General features: G+C 37.9%; 3 protein-coding genes across 8 annotated transcripts; 2 read left to right on the forward strand and 1 right to left on the reverse strand.

Moving 5' to 3' along the window:
- Positions 1 to 169: 169 nt before the first annotated feature.
- c5h11orf53 (chromosome 5 C11orf53 homolog) lies at positions 170 to 5,467 on the reverse strand. The gene is given in 6 exon segments (XM_043238627.1): positions 170 to 890; positions 893 to 953; positions 1,864 to 2,168; positions 2,290 to 2,332; positions 3,430 to 3,530; positions 5,281 to 5,467. Coding segments are annotated over 6 exon segments (876 nt in total). The 5' UTR covers positions 5,294 to 5,467; the 3' UTR covers positions 170 to 537.
- Positions 5,468 to 6,062: 595 nt separating this feature from the next.
- On the forward strand, positions 6,063 to 7,347 carry gig2o (grass carp reovirus (GCRV)-induced gene 2o). The gene is made up of 2 exons (XM_043240242.1): positions 6,063 to 6,166; positions 6,252 to 7,347. Exon 2 carries the CDS (start codon positions 6,253 to 6,255, stop codon positions 6,904 to 6,906), a length of 654 nt encoding a protein of 217 aa, XP_043096177.1. The 5' UTR covers positions 6,063 to 6,166; position 6,252; the 3' UTR covers positions 6,907 to 7,347.
- A 150-nt stretch (positions 7,348 to 7,497) lies between these two features.
- snx19a (sorting nexin 19a) lies at positions 7,498 to 23,224 on the forward strand. Of its 6 annotated transcripts, none has more exons than XR_006251032.1 (11): positions 7,498 to 9,904; positions 10,034 to 10,172; positions 10,701 to 10,801; positions 10,906 to 11,022; positions 11,110 to 11,198; positions 11,279 to 11,372; positions 11,745 to 11,889; positions 12,147 to 12,270; positions 21,381 to 21,495; positions 21,683 to 21,770; positions 21,879 to 21,929. XR_006251032.1 is itself a non-coding variant. In XM_043240239.1 (11 exons), exons 1-11 carry the CDS (start codon positions 8,360 to 8,362, stop codon positions 22,006 to 22,008), a joined length of 2,757 nt encoding a protein of 918 aa, XP_043096174.1. In that variant the 5' UTR covers positions 7,498 to 8,359; the 3' UTR covers positions 22,009 to 23,224. The 6 variants fall into 6 exon arrangements, 5 of the variants coding, with proteins under 5 accessions (XP_043096174.1, XP_043096173.1, XP_043096172.1 ...); XM_043240239.1 differs by having other exon boundaries at positions 21,311 to 21,495; positions 21,879 to 23,224; XM_043240238.1 differs by having other exon boundaries at positions 7,498 to 8,023; positions 8,322 to 9,904; positions 21,311 to 21,495; positions 21,683 to 23,224.
- Positions 23,225 to 23,439: the final 215 nt, after the last annotated feature.

Consider the following 23,439-nt stretch of genomic DNA (forward strand, 5'->3'; position numbering starts at 1 on the left):
GAAGGAAGATAAATTTGAACAGGCGATGTGTTTATGTCCTCATCCACTCCTGTCACTAAGGGGGCCTTAACTTAACAACTCGGTGGCGTCCTAACAACAGCACTCATGTCCAATGCTTGGTACATCAGATTGTGTTTTATAAAGATAACACACTTTCTTCAAGCCAAAACATGTTTTATTGTTTATTTGGCATTCCTGACAAAAGTCATACTTGTTGTTTAAAAAAAAAAAATCGGTGTTATTTGCGAGTTATATATTCGTGGCCAATTATTGAGGGCTAATGTTACAAGTGAAAATATAAGAAAGGAAAAAAGCTAGCATTGCTTTCTAATTAATTCTAATTCAATGACTTCGAATTAACTAAACTATTGGCACATACTTTGCTGTATCATTAAGCAATACAAACAGTTTAAAATGTGACCAGCATTTCTTGAGGTCATCTTTATAATTGACCTATAAAATCCTCTATAAGAATAAAGATGCTGTGTCATTACAAAAGCTCAGTCCACACAGTCTTTGTATTGTCATTTTAGCCTCTTAAAAAGCCCTCCTAGTCTCATATGACAACCAGGAGCCAGTTCCATCATCTTTAGCCCAGGATGTAGTGTCACTGAGAGACACCACTCCACCGCTAGCCTCCTCTGAGGTGACTGGTGTCATCTTCACCACAGCCAGGTCTCCAGGTGTCGTCATGTACGGGGGGCAAGAGTAGCTGGAAGCAGAGGTGTAAGATGCTGCAGGGTACGTGACATCTTCTAGGGGTTGTAGTGTGTAAGTCTGAGAGCTGGATGGGATGGAGCTCCCGCTGCGCCCTGAGGGTAGACGGTATGGAGAGGAGCTTCCAGAATCAGGTCCTCCCAGGGATGGTGAGTCTGCTACGGGGCCGGACCCTCAGGACATATGACTTCTGACTGACTGACCGCGTCCTCTGAGGCCTGATCCCAAGGGTCTCTCTGTAGGGTAGATAAACACCATTGCTCATTATTCTTTTCATTATAAACAATACAAAGCAGGTCAATGTTGTGACACTATTAATTCGTTAAAAAATGAATTGTGATATGTCAGAGTAATATTGAAGAATGTTTGTTTTAACTGTCTACATAAATCACGTAACAAGACGGTAACAGATTTTAATGTTTTGAAGGAAGCCTCTTGCTCACCAGTGCAGTATTTATTTAAAAATATTTAATATTTATATAATTAATCATTTATTAAAATACAGTAAAACAGTAATACTGTAAAATATTATTGCAAACATTTTTCCAATGTATTTATTTAATTTTTATGTTTTTATTCTTTTTCTTTGATGCAAACCTGAATTTTCAGCATCATTACTCTTCAGTGTCACACAATCCTTTAGAAATCATTCTCATCAATCTGATTTCTAGAAACAATTAATTATTAATAATATTAATGTTGTACAAGGTTGCGCCACTTGAGTTTTTTTGTGGCAACTCTGAAAAAAATCTGACTACTTTGATAAAGAAAAGATGTAAAAGAACAGTGTTTATTTCTAATGGAAATATTTTGTAATATTATAAATGTCCTTGGATCAATTTATCAATTACATTGAATTTTTTATTTGTCCTTAAAATAAAAGTATTACAATAAATGTATTAAATTCTGACCCCAAACTTTGAATGGTCATGTAAATGCCATGTGATGTGGAATCAAAAAAACATTATATTTATAAATATTTACAAATGTATAATTATTTCTTTCCCTTTTTTGAGCTATTAAATTGAAATGGTTTGAAGCCAACGTGAACACAAACAGAACTTAAGTTTTAGAGATTTTTCTTTTTCATGGCAACTCTTGTATGTCTTAGACTCAAATAATATCAGCTGCAGGAAGTGTAAGTACCAAGTGCAAGTGTGACGATGTCTCTCCAGACAGACTTGGTAGTAGTGTTGGTAATGTAGATGGTGGAAACAGTGACCCTCCACTGGTGGTATAAGATGTTGGCCCTCTGTAGTCTCCATATGAATCAGGTGTGTAGTAGCTATCGATGAAGGAAGGATAAGTGGAGGGATGGTCGTACGAGAAGGCCTTGCTTCCCAACGCAGAAGAGTAAGTGTCTGGCGAGTACTGCTTCATGGGATGGCAGAGATCTGAGTCTGGGAGGAAGGATCTTCTCATACTGTAGTAACCAGGAAGCACATGCGACCCTGCAAGAGGAAGCAGGAAATTCGGCTAACTCACTGATTTAAGATGAATTAGCCTCCCACTGACCACACCTGACTATTTAATTATATCTAGGTGTGTGTAAGCTTTACCAGACGGACTCACCGGGCATTGGCACAAAGGCTGGCTGAGAGGAACTGCTGCTCGTCTGAAAACCAAAAACATTAGAGAGTTAGTTGACACTAACGCAGGCTTTGTATGTGCATTTCTCATAAACTTCACTTAAGAAGACAACGCCTGCAACGAATCTCCTCACGATGTAAAGGCGAAGAGAAACGCAGAACACCCAGTGGGCTGCTTTGTGTTACGTCTGATTTACAGTCACTGAGAATATGGAGAAAAAGACAGGAAGGCGCAAGTTTTAGTGCTTGTTCTGTTGAAAGCCAGGCAAATCATGTGGGAGGATATTTGAATATGATTTGCCAGTGTCACAACAGCGCTCCCCTCCTCGCTCTGAATGTACACTTCCCTCCGGTGGAGTGTGTACTCTTCTCATGAGATTTTGCCACGAGGATCTAAAGAAATCATTGGATGACTGGGAACATATCCCAGTTGACTCTGCAACGTGCCGGAGAAGAACGCAGTGGAATTAAGTTAATTTGTTTAGTAGATATCGTTCTTTGTTAGAAACTCGCAGTCGATGCATGCTGCACTCTTTAAAGGGAATTCTCACAGTATTTATTTCTGTAACGATCTAGTGATTTTTGCTTATCGTGCGGAATAAGTAATGTGTACCTCTGTGCTAGTCTGTTGTTCAGATATATATTGAGGCCAACCACCCCGTCTGAGGCATTTGCATGAACCAACTGGTCCATTAGCTTCAATAAGGACAGAAAGCAAAACAACAGCAGACAACAACTTGCTGCCAGAGTTCACTTGAGCACAAGGACTGTCTGTTCTTTTGTATTTTGTAGCAAATCCCTCAGTGATGACCTCAGTCAAGGCTTGGGTTTAACCGTCTGCTGGTAACAATACCCGTCTGTCCCCTTTCAGGAAGGTGGATCTGATTTTGGCAGGTGTGCCTGATGTTTATCTCAAAAAAAAAGTAACGAGGACATGACAAGCATGGATGCTCTAAACAGTGTGTCTGTGTGCGAGATATATTATATTTGTAATGTAGTTACAAGTATTTAAAGTTCTTGAATTCAGATGCTGTCTGTCGTGTAAAGACAGAGCACAACACGTATGGATTTGGGATTATCGTGACAAAGCCAGACCTGATGGTTAGAATGATGGCAAACTTACACTGAATCGGGGTGCATTTGTTTGTCGTAATCGCTTCTCTGCAAGAAGATCTTTGACTGTATGCTTGACTCTGACACCTTGGTATACTCTCTTGGAATACTCTGTGGGAAGAAAGAAATGTATTTACAAATGATTATGGCATTAAAAAAGAAAGAATAACAAAGCATTACTTTTGTGGAACTTCGGTTTAATCTGATTTTCATTAAATAACCAAGAATAAATGTACATAATGGCAATATATTTATATGAATACATAAAATAAAGGCATGTAAAATTTTTAGATAAATTCACAGTAAGGTTTTAAGTATTTTTACATAATTTTACTCAAAGAATGCTAAATATTAACTGTTAGTTTCATAGTCATAATGTAATTTCTTCTCAGAATATAAAACAATTTAAAAACTACCATTCACAGGCAGGCTTTGCTATGCGAATTATTTTTAAATAATTTCATGTTATATTGTTTAAATAAACGATGAATCACAAATTGTTATACCTAAACCTGTGCAATCATTCCGATAGCTTTATTGAAGAATTAAACACACGTAACATAGGGCTCCCCAGTAACTCTTGTTCAAGGGGTTTTGAATCTGCACTGAGAATTTACATTGCTAAACATGAAGAAGAATTTGCAAGTAATAGACTGAATAATTATTATTTTTTTTTAAGAGTATGCATTTTATGCATTTCTATGTGCCTACTAGTCACTAGTCTTATTCTTTTGTTGATGAGAGCATGGTCTCGATGTGTCAACTGTGAGTAAAACAGGTGTAATGCACTGTAACTTCTCTTGATTAACAGTTATGCATTTTGAGTTTAATCAGCATTTAAACAAAGCATTCCTGTAGAGCAGTAAAATTCTGTTTAAACATTACCCACTCAATGGCTAAACCTTCGATAGAAAACAACAAAATGTGTATATCTAGCTTAAGAATTCCTACTGTAAATCTGTAAATGTACAGTAACCGAGAGAATACATTTAACTATGTTTACACCCAAGCCTGAGGAAAAATAATTGTAAACACAAAATAATATGCAGTATTGGCATCGTTTTAGATCTTCAGATTTCAAATTCAGATCCTCAGGCAAACAGAAGTTCTCAGCTACAGACTAGTATCTTTCTCAGACACACACCTGTGGTTTAGGGTGTGCACAGTCGTTTACACCGATGTCATAATCCACCCGTTAACAGCCATAAATGGCTGACATATAGAAAGAGACAAGAGAGGGCTTGAAATGCTTACAGTTGTTGGATAGTTTGCAGAAAACGCCTGCGTTTAGCCAGTCTCTATTTACTCTCTAAAAACACTATTCTCGCCGCAAACAAAAATTCGGGCTTAGGACACAAGAGTGTCAAACACTGATATCCACGCATTATTTTTGTTTGCTTACCATTTCCGTTAGCTTTTACCTAGTAATTAGGTTTATCATAACTTAGCTTGTTAAAAAAGCCGCTAGCCAAAGCACATATTTGCACATGTCAGCGTATTTAAAGTTTCTTTTGGTAGTTATTTTACATTTAACACCGAAGTTCTTTAAAAATATAGCCTACATTTACTTTTCAGTGAGGCATTATTTCTTAAAAACGTTAGCTTTAGCCTAGGCGTCTGACACATAGCCAGCATTTAGATGAAAAGGGCGATCAAGCGAGCTATTGGGATATATACAAATATGCTTTTCTCGACATATATTTGTAACACAACAACGTTTTAATTATAATTTACGAATACTTACGTGAGCACATTTAATGTAAATGTAGCTACAGCCCCGACAGTAACACGTTACAAATTTTACTTCGAACAAAATTAAATGAAGATAGTATTAAATTGCTTTCTTCTCTGTAACTCTCACCTGTCTCCATCATACTTTTAGCCGAGCGCTGTGAAGTTTCTCAGTTCTTCAGTTTAGTTTTCTGTTCCAGCAGAACTCATAGACCACATTCATTATATCAAAGGAAGAAAGAAGATTTAAAAAGCTAAGTAGACATATATGTATGGTCAAGCTCACGCACCTCTATTCATACCCTTCACATGGTTTCGCTTGTGAAGCCTTCATCATTTGGTTAAATGCAAATAAATGGCTTGGAGACGTTTCTTAATAATTTGCATCTACTGTAGATCAGAGTACACTATTAAAGCTGCACTGTTGAAAAAAAAGGAGAGTGTGACAGCCCTATTAAAGTATATGACTGCGAGGAAAGTGAGGAAGAAAAAAGAGGAAGGTCATTTTTCTTACACATTAAGATGAAGGGCACGTGAAAATGTAAAATCCAAAATATAAAAAAATCTTTTTTTTTCTTCTTACAAATAGGCCCTGTGTCAAAATCTTTTCTTTCGCAGGAAATTAGGTGGGATATGGGGTACCCTGGTGGATATGTCCTGTAAAGACTGCTTTAAAACCCAGGAATGGATGCTTCTCATCATTAAAAAAGAATAGCCTAATAACAATAAAGCATTTAACCTACTTTTTTAGGAACTATGTTTTATTACCATTTTACGTTATACGTATGGATTGTCAAAAGTGATAGATGGTTTATCAAATGACAAAGTTGTAAAGTTGTTACAGTGCTTCAGAAAGGAAAAGATGTTCCAGAGGGACCGAAGCCTACCTGTAAGAATTTAGACTTCTTTTATGGTATCGTGGATAACAAAAGGAAATCTCGCGTTTTTTTCTTTTTCTTAGGTAACGAAATCGAAAGCAGAACTTTCCCGGGTGGTGCAGAAGAAGGTTAGCAACAGTGAGTACATTTTAAACATAAAACGTTGTTTTAGTAGGTGTACAAATCAATCGATTAATGTTGCCGTTTTTATTTTTACTTCTAGAATGGAGGAAGGCGTGTCTTTTTGCGGCTGGAAAGCTGTTAAAGACCGCAGTAAATCTCTGTCCGAGAACCAGGAACCGAAGTCAGGTCGCGTGTATACAATGTTCCACGGCACACATCTGACAATCGCCAAAACCATAATTGATAAAGGGTTTAAGCCCTCTAGAGATGGAATGCTGGGGCCCGGGGTTTATGTCAGCCGTAACATCGAGAAAGCCAAATGCTACCCGCCCAATACTGACAAGAAGGACAAAGTCGTGTTCAAACTGAGGGTGCGTGTGGGGAAAGTGAAGAAAATAGACTGCGACAATCATCCTCTCCAGAAATCGTGGCACAGCAACGGGTACGACTGCGCGTGGGTTCCACCAAACAGCAACATCTCCTCCATCAAGTCCGGGCGCGAGGAGGACTGCGTGTGGGACCCCAGTCGCGTCAGCGTGGTTGACGTGGCGTGCTGCGTGGACGACGCTAAACGCAAGGAGCTTCGACGCATGATTCGCGTTAAGACGAAAACCGAGGGCTGCGACCTGTGCCATCTCGACGCTTCTGGTGGCCACGATGTTCAGCCCTGCTGGGAGTGCCGGGAGGACATCTGCCCTTTTCAGAAAAAACACGCGTGTCGAAGCCGAAGGCTTGGTGAAAGGGAAAGAATGTGACTTTCACTCTTCGTCTTTCAGATAATGAACTTTAATGTGTCCCCAGACCTCTGAGTATCTAACATCTTTAAGTTCAACCTGATCTCATAAAAGTGCGTATCAACAGTATACCAGATACAGGCCAACTCGTAGTTACGCATACATTGGCGTGTATTGTAAGAAAAAGGTAGGATTAGGTACACACCTATCATATGCACGTGAAAACTGAGTATTATATGCACGACAGAGTCTATTTCTGGTTGTATCGTTACCACGGGGTTTCTTTTTTTCAATTTATACAAATTTCCATTAGACTGGGTTGTATGTATATTTTGGAAGCCTAGTTAATGTATGCATATGCTACTTTATTCTACTCTGTGTCATTTATCTCTGTTTGTAATCGTGTTAACAGATGTACGTTGCAAGTTTCATCATCAATTAAAAAAATATTGTTTCACGTTATAATTAGGCCAAATTAATGTTATGACAAACTGAAATGTTAAATTATATGACCCGCCTCAATTTCGAACATTTCTTGTCTCTGGGGTGTTTAAAAAGAAATATTTTTGTGCGCACACACAAGCCTCAACAACACTTTTTTTTCCCTTTTACTTGCAGAAATGGAATGCATAGCTTAATTCAGTCTACATTTAAATCTTAAAACTACATATATATACAATATAGTAGGCGATACTTTTTTAATAAACTTACAATATTGTTATTATAGGCCTATACGATACAGTTAAAATTTACCATATATCACCTATAGAAAATAGAGAAGAGCATGGTGATGGGACTTGCGGGTCAGAGAGGGCTATTGTTATTGAACTTCACAGCGGCTGCAGTAGAGGGCGCTGTTCAGTCGGTTTTTAACAAATCAAATCTAGTCTATTGTGGACAGTTAGATGATAATCTGATTAGAGTCAAGTAGATTAGACAGGCAGCAAACGTCGATAGCAACGACATGCGACGCAAACAGCGTTAAAATGATTGTATTGGCATACTTACCGTCTCGTAGACAGCTTTTGGGCACATCTACTTGACGATTTGTGCAGTGAAGAAGATTGTCTCGGTCACGGATATTTTAATGATCATCAGAAACTGTGACCTCTCGTTTGCTCAGTGCCTCACTGAAAAAGTAAGTTCAAAACATTTTTGCTTTCTATTGGTGGGTATATCTGACCTGGATATGATAACACTGTAGTTCGTGTTTAAATATTAGGCTATTTAAATATTCTGAATTGTTATAGCCTATTTTACGGATTACGATCTGCCACGTGAGATATGCAATAAACAGAGCTATGCAACAAAATATAGACGTTTACCTGAAAAACCAGATCGCCTTTGTGTTTAGATAACATTTTGTATTTTATAACATATTTTACATATTCTCATGTTACATTTTATTTAATTATTATAATTAATTTATTCCACAGTCAATCATTTTCCAAATTAAGATCTCAGATGAGACAAAATGCCACGTGCAGCCAATTCAAATCCATGGAGTTTCTCTGATTTACTGGGGCAGAGGAGTATTCTTGGAGTTGTAGTTTTGATTGCATGGTTAGTTCTGTTCCATCTTCTGGTGAATGTGTGGCTGTTGTGCATCTTCACCAGTTTGTTGGTCGTACTGGGTGGATGGCTGGGATCTCGTGTGGCTTTGGATGCCAACAGCCTCCTTCATTTGGAGCACTTTCTGCCGCTGCGTCAGTCCCCTGAAGTTCACACGACATCAGAGAGTGAACAAAGACTGGACTGGGAGATTCAGAGTGCCGTTGATAAGGCTGTGCGGGACTTTGTGTCATCATGGTACTGCAGTTCTGTGTCTAAAGGAGGGGATGAGTTTGAATGGGAGGTGATGGATGCCATGCTGGAAGCAGCAGCTGAACTGAAGAGGAGGGCGATGCAGGTGGACCGGAGAGCGCTGGCCCAGAGGGTTCTAGAGCTCTGCGGATGCCATCTACAGAGCTTTAGCCAAGCCAAGGAGCTCCAACGCACAATGCAAGAAGAGTCTGATCAAATGTTTTCAAACCCACAAAAACTATGGAGATTGTATAGTAATGCTGATTTCCCTCATCCTGCCCTGACTGGCCCAGCTAACCAGCTCTGCTACACCAGAGCACTGGTGGATCTCCTCATGCACGTGCTTATTCCCAAATCTCACTTGGAAACAAGAACAGGCCGGTACATGGTGGGAGAGCTCATCACCTGCAATGTCGTCCTGCCCCTCGTGGCAAGAATATCCAATCCAGATTGGTTAAACCAGACCATTGTGGATGTGTTCACCCAATCCACTGACAAAGAAGCACCAAGCCCACAGCAAACACCTCCTGAAGATGAAGAAGAATCTGTTGGCAGCTTCTGGGATTGTGACTCCCCTGTTACTTTCAACTGTCCCGAAACCTCCAGCATGCAGACAGCTTGGTCTGAATCCACAGCCCCCCTTCATGAATCATCTGAAACAAGTTTCCAGAGTCAGTGGTCCTCTGATGAAAATGTACCAGGGGCGAGAAGTTCCAGCATTCTTTTTCCAGAAAAAATTACCCAAAGTGCAGCCGAACTGCTCAGATCTCCTTACCGCACCAGCCGCCTCTATAGACACACTGACTACGACCTGGATTCACCCTCTTCAGATGAGAGAAAGCTATCTAGTGAGTCTTTAAAACGAACAGACACAGATGATGAGAACTTCTGCGACTGCATGTCACCTTCAGACTTTTGTGGCCTGGTTTGTCTGGAGGAAGACACGTTGGGCCTTTTGGGCAAGTGTTTTAGGCAAAACGTGATCATTTCAGAGCCTCCATCACCAGAGAGTACATTGGATGAGTGTCCAGTCCAACCCCTGTCTTACACATCAAACTCCATACCCAGAAGCCTTGGTCTGGACTCGTTAGTCTTCGATAACTTGGGAAATCTAGAGGGACCGGTAACTATTCAGAACTTGCAAATCACTGGGACAAGCACAGCCAAAGAGCAAAGAAGCAACAGCATTCATCCTTATACTCTTTACACTATAAAGGTGAGATTCTCAGAAAATGTCAGAAATTACAGGAAATTTATTTGGGATATTACTTTGGGAATCAGTGAAAAAGTATTTTTGGGGGCATTTTTCACAATTCAGTATTGATTGTAATGTGTGTGTTTGTAGTATGAAACTGTTGGAGAATCAGAAGGTTCAAAGTCTGATCAGCCTGCTGTTTATCATATGGTGAACCGGCGTTACAGTGAGTTCCTCAATCTGCAGACCCGTTTGGAGGAAAGGCCGGATCTCAGGAAGGTGATCAAAAGTAAGACGTTTTTAAATGACAATGACCTTAAATGACCTTTCAAATGTTTGGGGTCATTAATATTTTTGTTCTTGCTGTTCTTATAAATTTCTTTTCATCAAAGAATCCTGCAAGTATGCAAGGGATTACACAAAATATTAAGCAGTAACTGTGATTAACTACGGTATTTCCTGAGCAAATGTTTCCTTTGCACATTAGCATGATTTCTGAAAGAATGTGGCAGTTGAAGTAATAGCTGCTGTGCCGTCACAGGAATTAATTACATAGTAATATATTTAAATATATTAAATATATATATATATTAATATTTTATGATGTCACGGTTTTTACTGTATTTTTTGTACTTTTAGGGTAGTACACTGAAGTCTTAAAAAATGGACAATCTTGCTAAACTAAATATTATGCATCTACCCCTGTACTGAGATTGTAACTGTAACCATAAATAGTCATAACCAAAGATGTCATGTTGGCAGTTTGGTGCATAATCCTGACTTTGATCCATATGAAAAATGTGTGCTCACATTCAAGATGTCAAAGGTCCAAAGAAACTCTTCCCAGACCTCCCATTCAGCAACCTAGACACAGACAAAGTGGAAGCCAGGAGAAGCCAACTGGAATCATTCCTCAGGGCAAGAGATTTCCCTTCAGTGATAAAACTTTGGGCAAATGAAATGTGACTTTTATGAAAAACCCTTGACTTATTCTGTCACTCTTTCTTTTTCCACTCCTGCAGAAACTGTGCACAATCCCAGAGGCAGCTAACAGTGAGGAGGTGCATGCATTTCTCGCCCTCAACACTGATGCCACAGCAGCTTTTCAGAAGAAGCCATCAAGTTCACGAATAGACAAGGTTGGTCAGTACACACATATTGTGCTTTGGGACATTTCTGCTTATTTTTGCCTGTTTGTCTACATGACATGTTTCCCATATCAACAGATGGTTGAGAATATAGTGGACACTCTGAAGACTGCATTTCCACGCTCAGAACCCCAGAGCCCCACAGAAGAAGGAGACCCACAAAGAAAGTTAGAATATATGAGACTTGGATAAATCAAGACAGTAGTCTATTGTTTTCAATTTCATAAACTGTCCTTTTATTTTTCAGACCCCGTCTGAGATTCTCCAGTAAAATAGCTCCTACTCTTAACGTTCCAAGCCTGCAACCTAATGTGACATACTCTTTCAGTGAACGCTGCTCAGTGAGTCTTACATATAATGCAAAAGCCACATAAATACAGCCAGCATGCATATAAACACATGTAATTAATATAATACTGATGCATTGTTTTGACAATGGCAGGATTTTTACATATTGTTCAATATATCTAACATCTTTGATATCCTCCCACTATAGCTAAAAAAATCAGAGCCTGTGCCCATCATTACGCTGACCTTTTTTGTAAACCTGTCAACTCTGAAAGGCCAAAATCTGTAGACTTGCTCTGTGGGAAGACAATAGTGTCATTATTCAGCCCAGTCATTGAAATCTGATTAAGTACTCCCAGTAATGGGCTCTTATTGGATTCTCTGTGCATTAATGCAGATGCATCTCTTTTCTTCTCTTTCTGTAGGTTCTTCGAGGTTTCTCCATGTCGGATCTGGAAGGGTTTGTGGAGGAACAGGAGAAGCAGGTCGACGAGGGTGTCAAGAGTCATTATGCAGGAGGAAGACACATGAGAGAGCAGGGATCTGTCGAAAAAAGAGGAAGAGGGGCAGGTGGATTAAGATTCTTTTTTTTTTAAATACTCCTATACTAAGGAACATTAATATATGTATATTAATACACTCCAAAAGTGTTGTACACCTGATTAAACTGGAGAGGGCAGTATAGTGTTGATGAACTACAACTTATGTAGTTATATAGTTTTAATTATTTTATGTGAAATCAAAGCATTTATCTGTTACAATCTTACCCTAACTTTACACAGCTAAAATTTGATGTTTCAAACCGTTGTGTGTTTGTGATGGTGCAGACACTGCTCTGGCAGATATCGCTCTGAATATCTTGTGCTTGCTGATGAAGCACCAGTGGAGCTGGCTGTGTACAGAAAACATCCAGAAAACCATCAGACTGCTCTTTGGCACTTTTATTGAAAGGTGAGGTACAATCATTATAGTGTTAATCAGTGCTAATTAATGGCCTATAATCACTTTACTGGCCATCATGTTCAGATTTTATGGGACAGTCCATAAAAAATTCTATCGTTTCCTCATGTTGTTCCAACCATTTCGGTTTCATTGTATATAAACCAAAACAGTTTGGTTACAAACATTCTTTGAAATAGCTTCTGATATGTTCCTCATTTTTAAACAAGATGCCTCTGGTCTAATCAGATTCAATGATCTATGTTAAGCTATGCTAAAAGTGCTATGGCCAGACCCGGAGATCTGGGGAAGTTGGAGAATGTGGTGGATTGTTTCTTTAAATGTGAATAATACTGTGCATTTTGAAAGCTTATTTAGCTTTGTGCATGCGCTCAAAGCAAAATCAAGACAATGAATGTTGTTATGTTAAAAATCATGCCGGCTTTGGACACAAGTCTAAGTGACATTGTGGTGTCCTAGGATATAATCCTTTTTCAAGCTGAATTTTATTTCACAAGACCCTTGCTGAACCACTCTATGAGGAACAAAAATTTCATGTTAAAATAATTTTTAATATTATGCAAATCAGCATGTAATTATATTCAAAAAAAGTCTTGTTTTGGGTGAGGCTGGTCATTAATGGCTGTCCATCCGTTCCTTTGCATAAATCTCCATCAGACTTTAAAGGATTTTTTTTTTTTTCGAAGCACAGGCTTCTCGTGCATGTGCTGCGTTCCACCCATTTAGAAGTAAATGAGCGGCAAAGCGCAGGAAGGTGATTGGAGCAGGGCTGGCTGATAACTGGCCAGTGAGCTGTTCAACAGGATTGCATCTGGTTCAAGAAGCTTGCGTCATTTGTGTGGGCCAGACATATGTAAGCTGTCATAAGCAGTTAGAGAAGTGATGGTAAAAAAATAGCAGCATGTTGTGAAAAGACCTCACAGGCCGCTGTCCCTGGTTTGCCGTATGGTCACAAGATTAATGAGTTCTTTAGTTTAATGATTGTTATTTATTGTAGATAAGGCAACAATCTCAGCACCCTACAAGCTGTCTCATGTACGGCAACAGATTGTTATCTGGTCTACAGAAGTTTAAAAAAGCACAAAGGTTGTTATGTTTGATAAATGGGCGTTGTCTTTAAAATAGTCTTTTTGTACTCAATGACACGACGAGAATAGGCCAGTACATTTCCTGTGACCGCAACGCTGGCAATCTTTATTATCTGATCACCTGTTGAGCTTGATAGTGTTTCTTACTCAAAAAGAAGAATCATAATAATGCGGGTCGGTTTGTTCACACTTCCTGTGAGCTCATGTCTTCCTCACGAGGATTACAGCATTTTTACAGCATGTGCTGTCGCTTCCCCAGAGTACCTCACTCCTCGTGCCAGTGTTAATATTTGTTGCACGCACAGTGAAATATCCTCCATCAGTACTTTCAGCAGGCCTACGTTTTCCAATACAGCTTCAGCTATAATAGATCAAAATGATATTTCATTTGTTTCTCTCCGAGTAGTCAGGGAAAAGGTTGTTTACAGAACTACAGAATCAAAACATAGACCTCACTGCTAAAGTTTTTTATCTTGTCTGTAAAATCCTTCACAATATTTATTTTTTGGTGTTTAGTTACACTATGCATGTTGACATCATTAAATCAATACGTTATTCATGTACAACAAAAAAACTTTCAAAAAAACTTTTTTTTCTTACAATGCAAGAAAAACACATTTACAGATTACAATATTGTTAGGTTACACTTCATTTGGTGCCCTTATGTATGATACATTTTATGGATGTAATATATACTGTAATACATCTGAAATTGGTTTAAATGCATTATATTTTAGTATGATTGTAACAAGGAATAGATAAGTAGTATAATGTATTACAGATATTCATGTGATCATACAATGCATTGTATAGTGCGTCACAGGCATTTATTTTATGGCTTCAAGTAAACTGTTTTTTTTGTCATCCAAATTTTCGTAACTTCTGCTGGTATTTGCTACAGTTCAAAAACTTTATATGATACAAGAACACTATGATTTTTCAGTTTAAGTAAAAACAAAGACTGTGAACGCACGCATTGCTCATTACTTTTTTAAAAGATGATTTAAAAACCACAAGTAGTAGTTCACTTCCTAATAAAATGCATGATCAAAATATGTATCCAAAAATATATATCCCCTTGAATGCAATATCTAAAACAATTGTGCCTAGCAAATGCATAAATATAAATGCAGTAATCAGAAACACAAAAAAATCATGCAGATTAGCTAGTCATTCCTTGGTTTGCATACGTAAACTCAGATTTTAGCGCTTCATTAAACAAGTAGGCCATGCGTCTGCAATTCTCCTTGAGGCCTTGTCTGGTCACTTTGAGCATGTGTTTCTCGCATTGCCGTATTTAGGTTTGGGATAAAGTTAGAATTTTGGCCTCGCCCTTATTAAAACACGATACACATAAGCCAAACTTGTTTTTCTGGAAGGTTATATTAGGATGGGCCTTATGTCTGTTAAATGATGTGACAGTTAATGCTGCCCTTGTCTGTATGACATCACCAGAACAGGACAGGTGTTAATTAGTGTGGCTAAAATCAGCATCTTATGTCAGCTGAATCTAAAGCTATTTTTTTTTCTAAAGCTATGACATCGTCTTAACTATTCCATGTGCAATTACTCTGGCATGTTTTTTTCCATGTGGTTTGGGGTCAGTACAACAAATGATACCAAGTATAATTAGGATTGCTGCAGTTTTAGAGGAATTCATCCCGTGAAAGAGGTGCACAGAATGTTCCGGTGCTGGATTTGGGGTGAGAGGTAGTTTAGATGCTGGGTTTTAAATTAATGAAGCGTTGATGCAGAGGCCAGTTGCTCAGATTGTTTGACTGGTTATTGAGTACTGTTTATTTGTGTGTGTATGCGTGTGCGTGGCACACAATAATGCATTGATAGGATTTGAATATTACATATGCAGATTCATTTTCATGACGCTTACTACTCAAACTGGTAGCTCTTCATTTCATTTTATGTTCGTAATTTTTTAATTGCATCGCATTCAGTATCCATCAAATTCATGTTCAGGTAAAATGTGATTTCTTCTGCTATGGTGCTGAAGATGGTGACCTCTGAATATATAACGATTTTGCATTTGTTCCTGAAAAAAAAATGCAGTTCCTTTGAGCTCAAAGGTATTCTTTCACTTTTAATTGACCCCATATAAAATGATTGTAAGCAGCAATCATTAAATCGTTTTTTTTGTAAGAATTTAAGTTCTTTCCATAGCACATAAAATGCCTATATTTATTAGTTATAAAAAATGTACTAGGTGTCCCGTCAGAGAGTTTTCTACAGGACGTGTGAGGCCCTCGTGTCTTCAATCACTCCTGACTCCATCTGGTAAACATTTGACTGTCAAGTACAAACTTCAGCACAGCATGATGTTGGGACCTGGAGTTCCGGAAATTTCTAATAATATGGAAACAGGCAACAAATATTCAAGCCTCACTGACCTTCCCTCTCCATCCTGTCTCCTTGAAGGCCAAGAAAGAGTTGGCCAGACATATGGTAGCGCTCGCCTATTCTCTACCAGTCATTTTAAGAGTTTTGCCTTGATGGATTTTGACTTAAAAAGTGTGGCTGGGATTAGAGACCCTAAATAGTCTCATCTTCATGTCAGCATCTTGGCCTTGTAAAGCAACCATAGCTGTTTCGTACCTCCACACTTATCGCCAGCTCAGAGGCACTTTGGGACAGTCTGTTGATAAGTCTGCATCATATATATATCATGTGAGAAGACCAATTTCACCATTTGCCAGTAATGTGTTTGTTTAGTTTGGCCAGCCGTTTTCAAACTGTTAGCGAGTGTGTCTTATCTGTCTGGTTTCAAACTGAATCATTGCTCCCTCAACAGCTATTCGTTCAAGTGGATCAACTTGCCACAGAATAATCATGAAAGCTTTCTGTCGGCTGTTCCAGAACCGGGGAGTTTCTCCGGTGCTCAGCTGGACAGTAATCTTGGAACTTATGGCTCTCTGTGGTTCAAAGCATGAACGGTATTGGCATCACTGGGGATGGAACTTCTTCAAACAGGGTTATTATGTAACCGTTTTGGTCCATTTGCTTCCTTCTCTGTACACTCAATGTGTGTGGAGTGCCTTGGCTTCAGCATACACTCTTCATGCTTTGCACATGTACTGTAGAAGAGTGCTGATACACAAAAATAGACTGATCATAATCTCTGACTTGCTGGAATGTTAGAATACTACAGGCACATACTTGTTTATTTGATAAGTAAACATAATTTTAAGTGGCATGGCATTAAATGCCTTGCTCAAAGTCGAAATAAATACTTACCAAATATGTTTTTTTTGCACGCTATTGATCTTATTGAATGAACAACCGTTCATATTTTAGTTTTTGACCTTGTAATGTCAAATCAAAGCTCCCCTTCATTTTTACAATTGACTGCAGGTTAAAATTCAGCTAGCTTACTGCTATCCAATCAACAAACAAATTTTTATTTTCATTTCAAATCTTTCATTCAGATCTATGTCACAATGCAGAAGAAAAGATCTGTCTTCATATATGGGCTGACATTAAGGGCCCTACAATGATGCCTGAGCAAAGTTATTATTATTCTAAAACCTATAAAAGATGGTTTGTTTTAGAAATGTTCATAGGTTTTTCATAGGTGACTTTACATCTCCCAATGAATATTTATGTCACAGCTGGGCTTCGTATCTTGCAATTGTTTATTATTATCGTCAGCCCAGTGATTTTAGCCAGTGCAACCCAGAAGGTGACAGCTTATACTTCCAGTTGAAATTCCAAGTTTTGTAGAATATACTGTGCAGTTTAGCTGCCTACAAACGAATGCCCACACAGGGTACATTTTGCACTTGCACACCAGCATTACCGCCCAAGACGATCAAACTGCTCCAGTCTTTTGTCAGCGGGGTGCTGCTGGCCGAGAATAAAATGTCCCACTGGAAATGCAAACCAAACGTGGGCCGGGAATGTTCTTGCTGTGTACACTGACATTACTATGAAGTCACTGGGTTAGGATGCATTGGTCTTTTTGATTTCAGTACTGACTAGATCCTGTTTCATCCAGTTGCTGGATTTGGAGATGCCCATTAAATGTGGTGGCATAAACACCACAGTGGGTTGTATATTTCTGCAGCAGACCTCATGTCACCACTAGAGCATCTTGGCTGAATACTGTTTGGTCCTTATGGTCTGTGTTTGTGGAAATCATCTGTTCTGATGTTTTCATTCTGTTTTCATGTTGCATTATGCCAATTAATTGAACCTAATTCCGAGAACTCCATCATGTGTGTGTCTAGTAGTATAAATCATGGATTGGGTAGTAAAAAGACAGTATTTGCGGGTTCCTGAGAGCTTGTGTTATACTGAAATGAACGCACCTCTGCAAAAAATTATCATTAAAAAAACCTTGCTCTTTTCATTACGACAAGATTTCTTCACTTTATAGTATTATACCACAGTTGGCTGACCTTTCACAGCTGACACTTTCCAGATTTGCTGGAAATGATTTTGAACAGATGTAGATGGCTTACTGCATGAACTCATTTACACAGTAACTGTAAAATCCTAGGTCAAGTGAGCAGGTCCCAGTAGATCCACACATACTCGAGATCATTCTGTGCTCTGATGCTGAAGAGGAAAAAAAAAAAACCTAGATGCTCCTCAGCTTAGTGTTGTGTGTTTTTACAGTTTTTTCTATAAAACATGTCAGGAGACATCTAAATAGCACAAACACAGACATTCACATGCACTCAATGTTGTTAACCATCAGCGTATTGCTTTAGTTTGGACCACAAGGGGGCAGCACACACCGACAAGGTCTTTGTCTTCACGAAGGGGTTATCTTCTGCAAGGGGTTATTTTATGTCTTAGGTATGACTTGAGAGTACAGACTGGAACTTCCTTTGTTCACAATATAAATAATTAACTTAACTTAGAGTTTTTTAGACATGTCTTTTTATTTTTGCCAGACACTTGCCTTTTTGCTAGGTGATCTGAAAAATGGGCTGATTGAGTCTGACAGGTAGCCAAATCAAATTAGATCAGTGGCTCTGTCAGCTGTCTTTAATCTTTAGTCAGTGGAGATGTAAAAACACAGCACAGGATATAATAAAATACAGCTAAATAATGGCAAAGTTGTCTGAACTTCACCATTTTTTACACTTTTGCCCATTGAACAAGTGTGCTATGTGGTATTGTTTTCTGACCTCACTGATTGTATTTATATATTTACAATTGAATAGTTTTACATTTTATTACCTTTAAACTCTAGATCCTGTTGCCAATCCTACGATGGCAAAGAATTTTTAGTTACTCCAGTCTTCAGTGTCACATGACCCTTCAGAAATCAGTCTAATATACTGATGTGCTGCTCAAGAAATATTTCTTATGATAATCATCATTGAAAACAATTGTGCTGTTTTAGAAATGTATGGAAACCACGATTTCATTAAAGATGTTGAAGTGTGTGCAGCGTTTTTTGTGTGTGTGTGCAGTGTTCTTTTGCCTTTCTCTTTCTGTCCGTTTCTTTTACACACACACGGACACAGAGATTGCTGGATAAAAACCTGTCTGTCAAGGGTTCATATTTGATTATTTTTTCTATGTGTACTTGTACTAGAACATATTGTATAACCCAATGCTTTTATGGTTTCTGTGTTATCTGAACTAATGCCTCGCCATATTTTCTTTTATGTCTTGGCAGAAGACTGTGTGATGAGAATCAAAAACAATAAAACATTGCTTTTAAAGTGAGATGAGGTTAAAGAACACAATGTGGGAATGAATGAAAGTCATGCTTAATGTCATATTTTGCAACTTGTGTGGAAGTACAGTACTTTTTTATTGTGAAAGAAGTGATTACATGTCACGTCTCAAAATTTCTTCTTCAGTATGATTCAGTGCAGACTGTCAGTCAGGTGTTAACAGAAATTCTGTACGTCGCTTTAACACAAACGGCTGCTTTGTTATTGTTTCCTAGTTTATGAATCATAAGCACAATTTTTGTGGTTTTCATTAGCCATTGTTGTCTTATTCATACTCACCCTACATTTTAAAGCTTACCCTATTGCAGTGAAACTGTTAAGTAGGCCTACACATATAAAGTAATATGACTAAAGAAGAAAATCCTATCGTTTCCTCACTTTTTGCAGTCCCTACATTGATTACTATTTCCTCTGTGCAGCATACCTGTTTGTTTAGTCTGTGTCTATGCATGCACAGGTGTGTGTTTGAATGAGACATCGAGGGTATGTGTTTGTGTGCTAGTTTCCACAGAAAAGCATCTCAAGTAATACATATCAATTGTATTTAGTTCGGAACTACAGTTTCCCACAATATACTACACACAAACATACACACAGAAACATAGAGTAAACACATCATTCTAGACGCTATTTCTGGAGAGGAGGCACGCAACCCTGGAGACCGGTTTAGTCCTCCACTGTCAGTCACACAGATGACATGCAAACAGCTCAGGGGACACGTGCGCCACATGGCAGACGAATGGAAAAATAAGAGATATGTTCAGCCAGCTGTTAGTAGAACACTGGCCCCTCCTGACCTAATGCTTTCTAACTCCCATGCAATTGTGGAGTTTATTTTGTTTCCTTTTGCCCGGTTTTCAAGTGCGCAGATCTGTTTTAGTGGTGAGGCTTGACATGCATAATATTAGCCTTGAGATTTCAAAGAAAGTAACATAGGGATAAAGATAGAAGTGATGACAGGGCCCAGCTGGAGTGACAATGAATAGGTTACAGTCCAGAGCAGTTGTCATTCGAGACACATGTATCACATTTTCAGACAGGAGGAGTGTAGGTGCTGAAGTCTTTGTAAAGACTTTGACTTGAACTGCATATGCTATTACATAACCGATTTTAAATGAAGATTTTTTTTTTAGTCGTGGCCACATTGGGACTGACAGTTGATATAGATTTCATCATTAGATGAAGGTTTACAAACTCTCATTTTCCCTCAATTCCCATACATTTTGGTATTATGGCAATTTAGAAAATTTCACCCTCTCTACTAATACTTATTTATTGAAAGAAACCACTTATATTATAATGAAAAATGTCTTTCAGGGCTATACTGTCACACTATGTGTCTTCGACTTGCTAAAAAGAATCAGCTCATAAGAATAGTTTTTTTTCTGGAATCCGCTGGTCATGCTGTATGATTTTGATTCCTTAAAAAGAATCTGCTTTTACGAGTCGCTTGTTTTGGGAATCTGGCTACTCTGATCAATCTGTATGGTTTTTTTGATTCACTAAAAATAAAACGTTGAAACGTTTGTTTGGGAATCAAGCTACACTTTTCATGATATGTTTTTAATACACTAAAAATAACTGGCTGACGAGTTTTTTGTTTGTTGGGAATCAAGCTATACTGGTTACCCTGTATGTTTTTAAATCACTAAACAATCATTTGTTCATGAGAATCGTTTACTTGTGACACTGATCATGCACTGTTTTTCATTCACTTTAAAGCTTACACCACCCCAAAATGAATTTTTTTCATCAGTCACTTACCCCCATGTTGTTCCAAACCTTTAAAAACTTTGTTTGTTTTTGGGGATACAAATTTAAGATATTTTGGATGAAAACCGGGAGGCTTGCGACTGTCCCATTTCATCAAGTATTCTTGTTGCTTCATAATGTTAAAGTTGAAACACAGATGGCAGATGGAGTATTCTGACAATGTCTTTAATACTGTTTTGGATCTTGACAGTGTTATTTACTTGGCAGTCAATAGGACCTCCTTGTTTGAACAAAGATGACCCGAAGATGAACAACGGGTTTGGAACGGGTTTGGAACGTAATTAATGATAACATTTTTATTTTGGAATGGAGTAACCCTTTAAAATAACTCTCTCACAAGAGTAATGGAATGGAATTGTTTTGATTTTCATTATTTCTTGGGAATCAGACTACACTGGTCATGCTGTATGTTTTGGAATAACTCCTCAGAATCCTAAGGTGTGGTTTTTTTTTTGTCTTCCTGAGGTGGTTAGACGTAGGTATAGCCCACCTAACCAGCGCCCCATGCTGGGTGATCTACCTCCGTGTTCTCCAGGATGCAGTGTGGCCCGGGGGTGAGCTTCCAGCGGTGCCTCGGTCAGAGAGGAGCCCAGAACAGAGAGAGAAGACGAGACTCCAATGCCTGCGCTGCCTCATGCAGCTGTTCCCAGGTCAGTTCATAACACAACATTACAGCCGCTTAAATGGAAGATCTTCAGAATGAATGAATTGCCTTCATTCCTTTTTACACATATTTGACACAATCACATTGTAGCTACCGTTTTATCTGGTGCATCAAGGGCTTTCATTGGAAGCACTGACATAAAATTGTTGTTTGTGTTTTGTTGTGATTTGTAGAGTTAGTTACAGACATCCTTGGCTCTGAGAAATGCAGGCTGGTGTGGGAGCATGTGCTGGAATCTCTACAGGACCCCAGTATTAACAGGTTGTATATATTCCAAAAATCTTCAGTGGGCTCTCTTGTTGTATACTGTATACTGAATAATTGTCTATTATTAATTAACACTTGTGTTGTTTTGTACGGGCCGTTCAGGCACTTGGTTTACAGTATTTTTGACCTGCTGTTGGAGTTCCTTGTTCCAGAATTTTCTGAAGAGACGTTCCAGAGGTCTTTACTTCAGAGTCTCCCTGGGGATGTAGAGAGAACACCATCATCCGCCTAAAGACACTATGTTTCTTTTCTTCCTTCTTTCAAACGAGATCAGTGGTTTTGAGATGAGGACACTTGGATGTGTTTTTATCAGTCTGGCTTATCAGTTTGGCTGGCTTTGCAGACAGATGTTTTTCTATCTGACTTTCTAACTCGCTATCTCTTGTAAATGGGGTTCGAGTAGAAGTTCAAAATGAGGTTTAAGGCACCATTTTGAACTTAAACTTAACCACAATGTGTGGTCTTTGAACACTGTCCATTCAGACTAACATTTCGAGTGAACTTCATTTCACATTAAAGTCCTTGAAGACTACTCAGTAGGCTCATGAATGTAATTGTAGTACATTTTATGTATTCGTACATTGTGCACCTTTTTCATGATAGACACTTTGCTGAATTTAACATGGATGAAAGGAAACTAATATTTATTTAAATTTAATATGTTACAGAAATTTATTTATTTCAAATGTCATGTTTACATTATCTTCTGAAATTTATGACAGTTCTACATAAAATGTCCCCCAAAAAACTAAACACGTTTTATGGATTTTTTTAATCTCTTAAAAAAAAACTTTATTATTTGTCTAAACCTCACACTGCAGTTGAATCTTTATAGAACATACTATTTTTTATTTACATTTTAGCAGATACACATCTGCACACATTTTCCAATATTTTCTTTTTGAGAAACCACAGACGGCTCAAATTCTTCATGGACATTAGCATTTGTCAAATATAAGAATTATCATTGCTGGGAAAATATCTATTTTTAATGGTCTAATTTGTAGTCTCTGCTCTGTGTGGCGTATAGACAAAACATTAAGAGGGATCAGTAAACATCCCTTCTTGGCAATCTGGTTGTTTAGGTATTTTTGTCCTCCCTGTGACTCTTTGAAATGAACAAGTCTTGATATTAAAAGTATTTATTTGCATAAAATGGAAAAACAATTCAGTATTTTTTTATTATTATTATTTGTTATGGTTTTGTTTTTTGTATACGCTGATATCCGGATGTTTGAGAATGGTAATTTAGTTTTATTTGTTTGATATTTTAAGAAATTAATAGGCTACCTTTATTCAGCTAGGGCACATTAAACTAATCAAATGACAGTAAAAACATTAAGAGTGTATTTGTTCTTGTTTAATCAAAGAATCATGAAACAAATGAATCAGTTTACATACACGTATGTATATATATAAAAAAAGTTTTTAACACTGATAATAGTAAATGTCTCTCGTACACCAAATCATTATGTTGGAATTGTTTCTAAAGACCTGTGAAAATATCAGCTTTGCAATGACTGAATGATTTTAATTTAAAAATATATATTCATATATTAGTTATTTTAGTTTGTAATATTTCACTATTTATATATATATATATATATATATATATATATATATATATATATATATATATATATATATATATATATAAAACTGT

This window comes from Puntigrus tetrazona, chromosome 5 (assembly GCF_018831695.1).
Source record: "Puntigrus tetrazona isolate hp1 chromosome 5, ASM1883169v1, whole genome shotgun sequence".
In the NCBI taxonomy this organism is placed as follows: Eukaryota; Metazoa; Chordata; class Actinopteri; order Cypriniformes; family Cyprinidae; genus Puntigrus; species Puntigrus tetrazona.

What these genes read in the sequence shown, in the direction of transcription:
- gig2o (XM_043240242.1), top strand. Translation starts at nt 6,253, where the DNA reads ATGGAGGAAGGCGTGTCTTTTTGCGGCTGGAAAGCTGTTAAAGACCGC.
- snx19a (XM_043240237.1), top strand. Translation starts at nt 8,360, where the DNA reads ATGCCACGTGCAGCCAATTCAAATCCATGGAGTTTCTCTGATTTACTG. An exon ending in ATACTCTTTACACTATAAAG is followed by an intron (nt 9,905 to 10,033) that starts GTGAGATTCTCA and finishes GTGTGTTTGTAG; the next exon opens with TATGAAACTGTTGGAGAATC. An exon ending in TTTGGCACTTTTATTGAAAG is followed by an intron (nt 12,271 to 21,310) that starts GTGAGGTACAAT and finishes TGTCTTCCTGAG; the next exon opens with GTGGTTAGACGTAGGTATAG.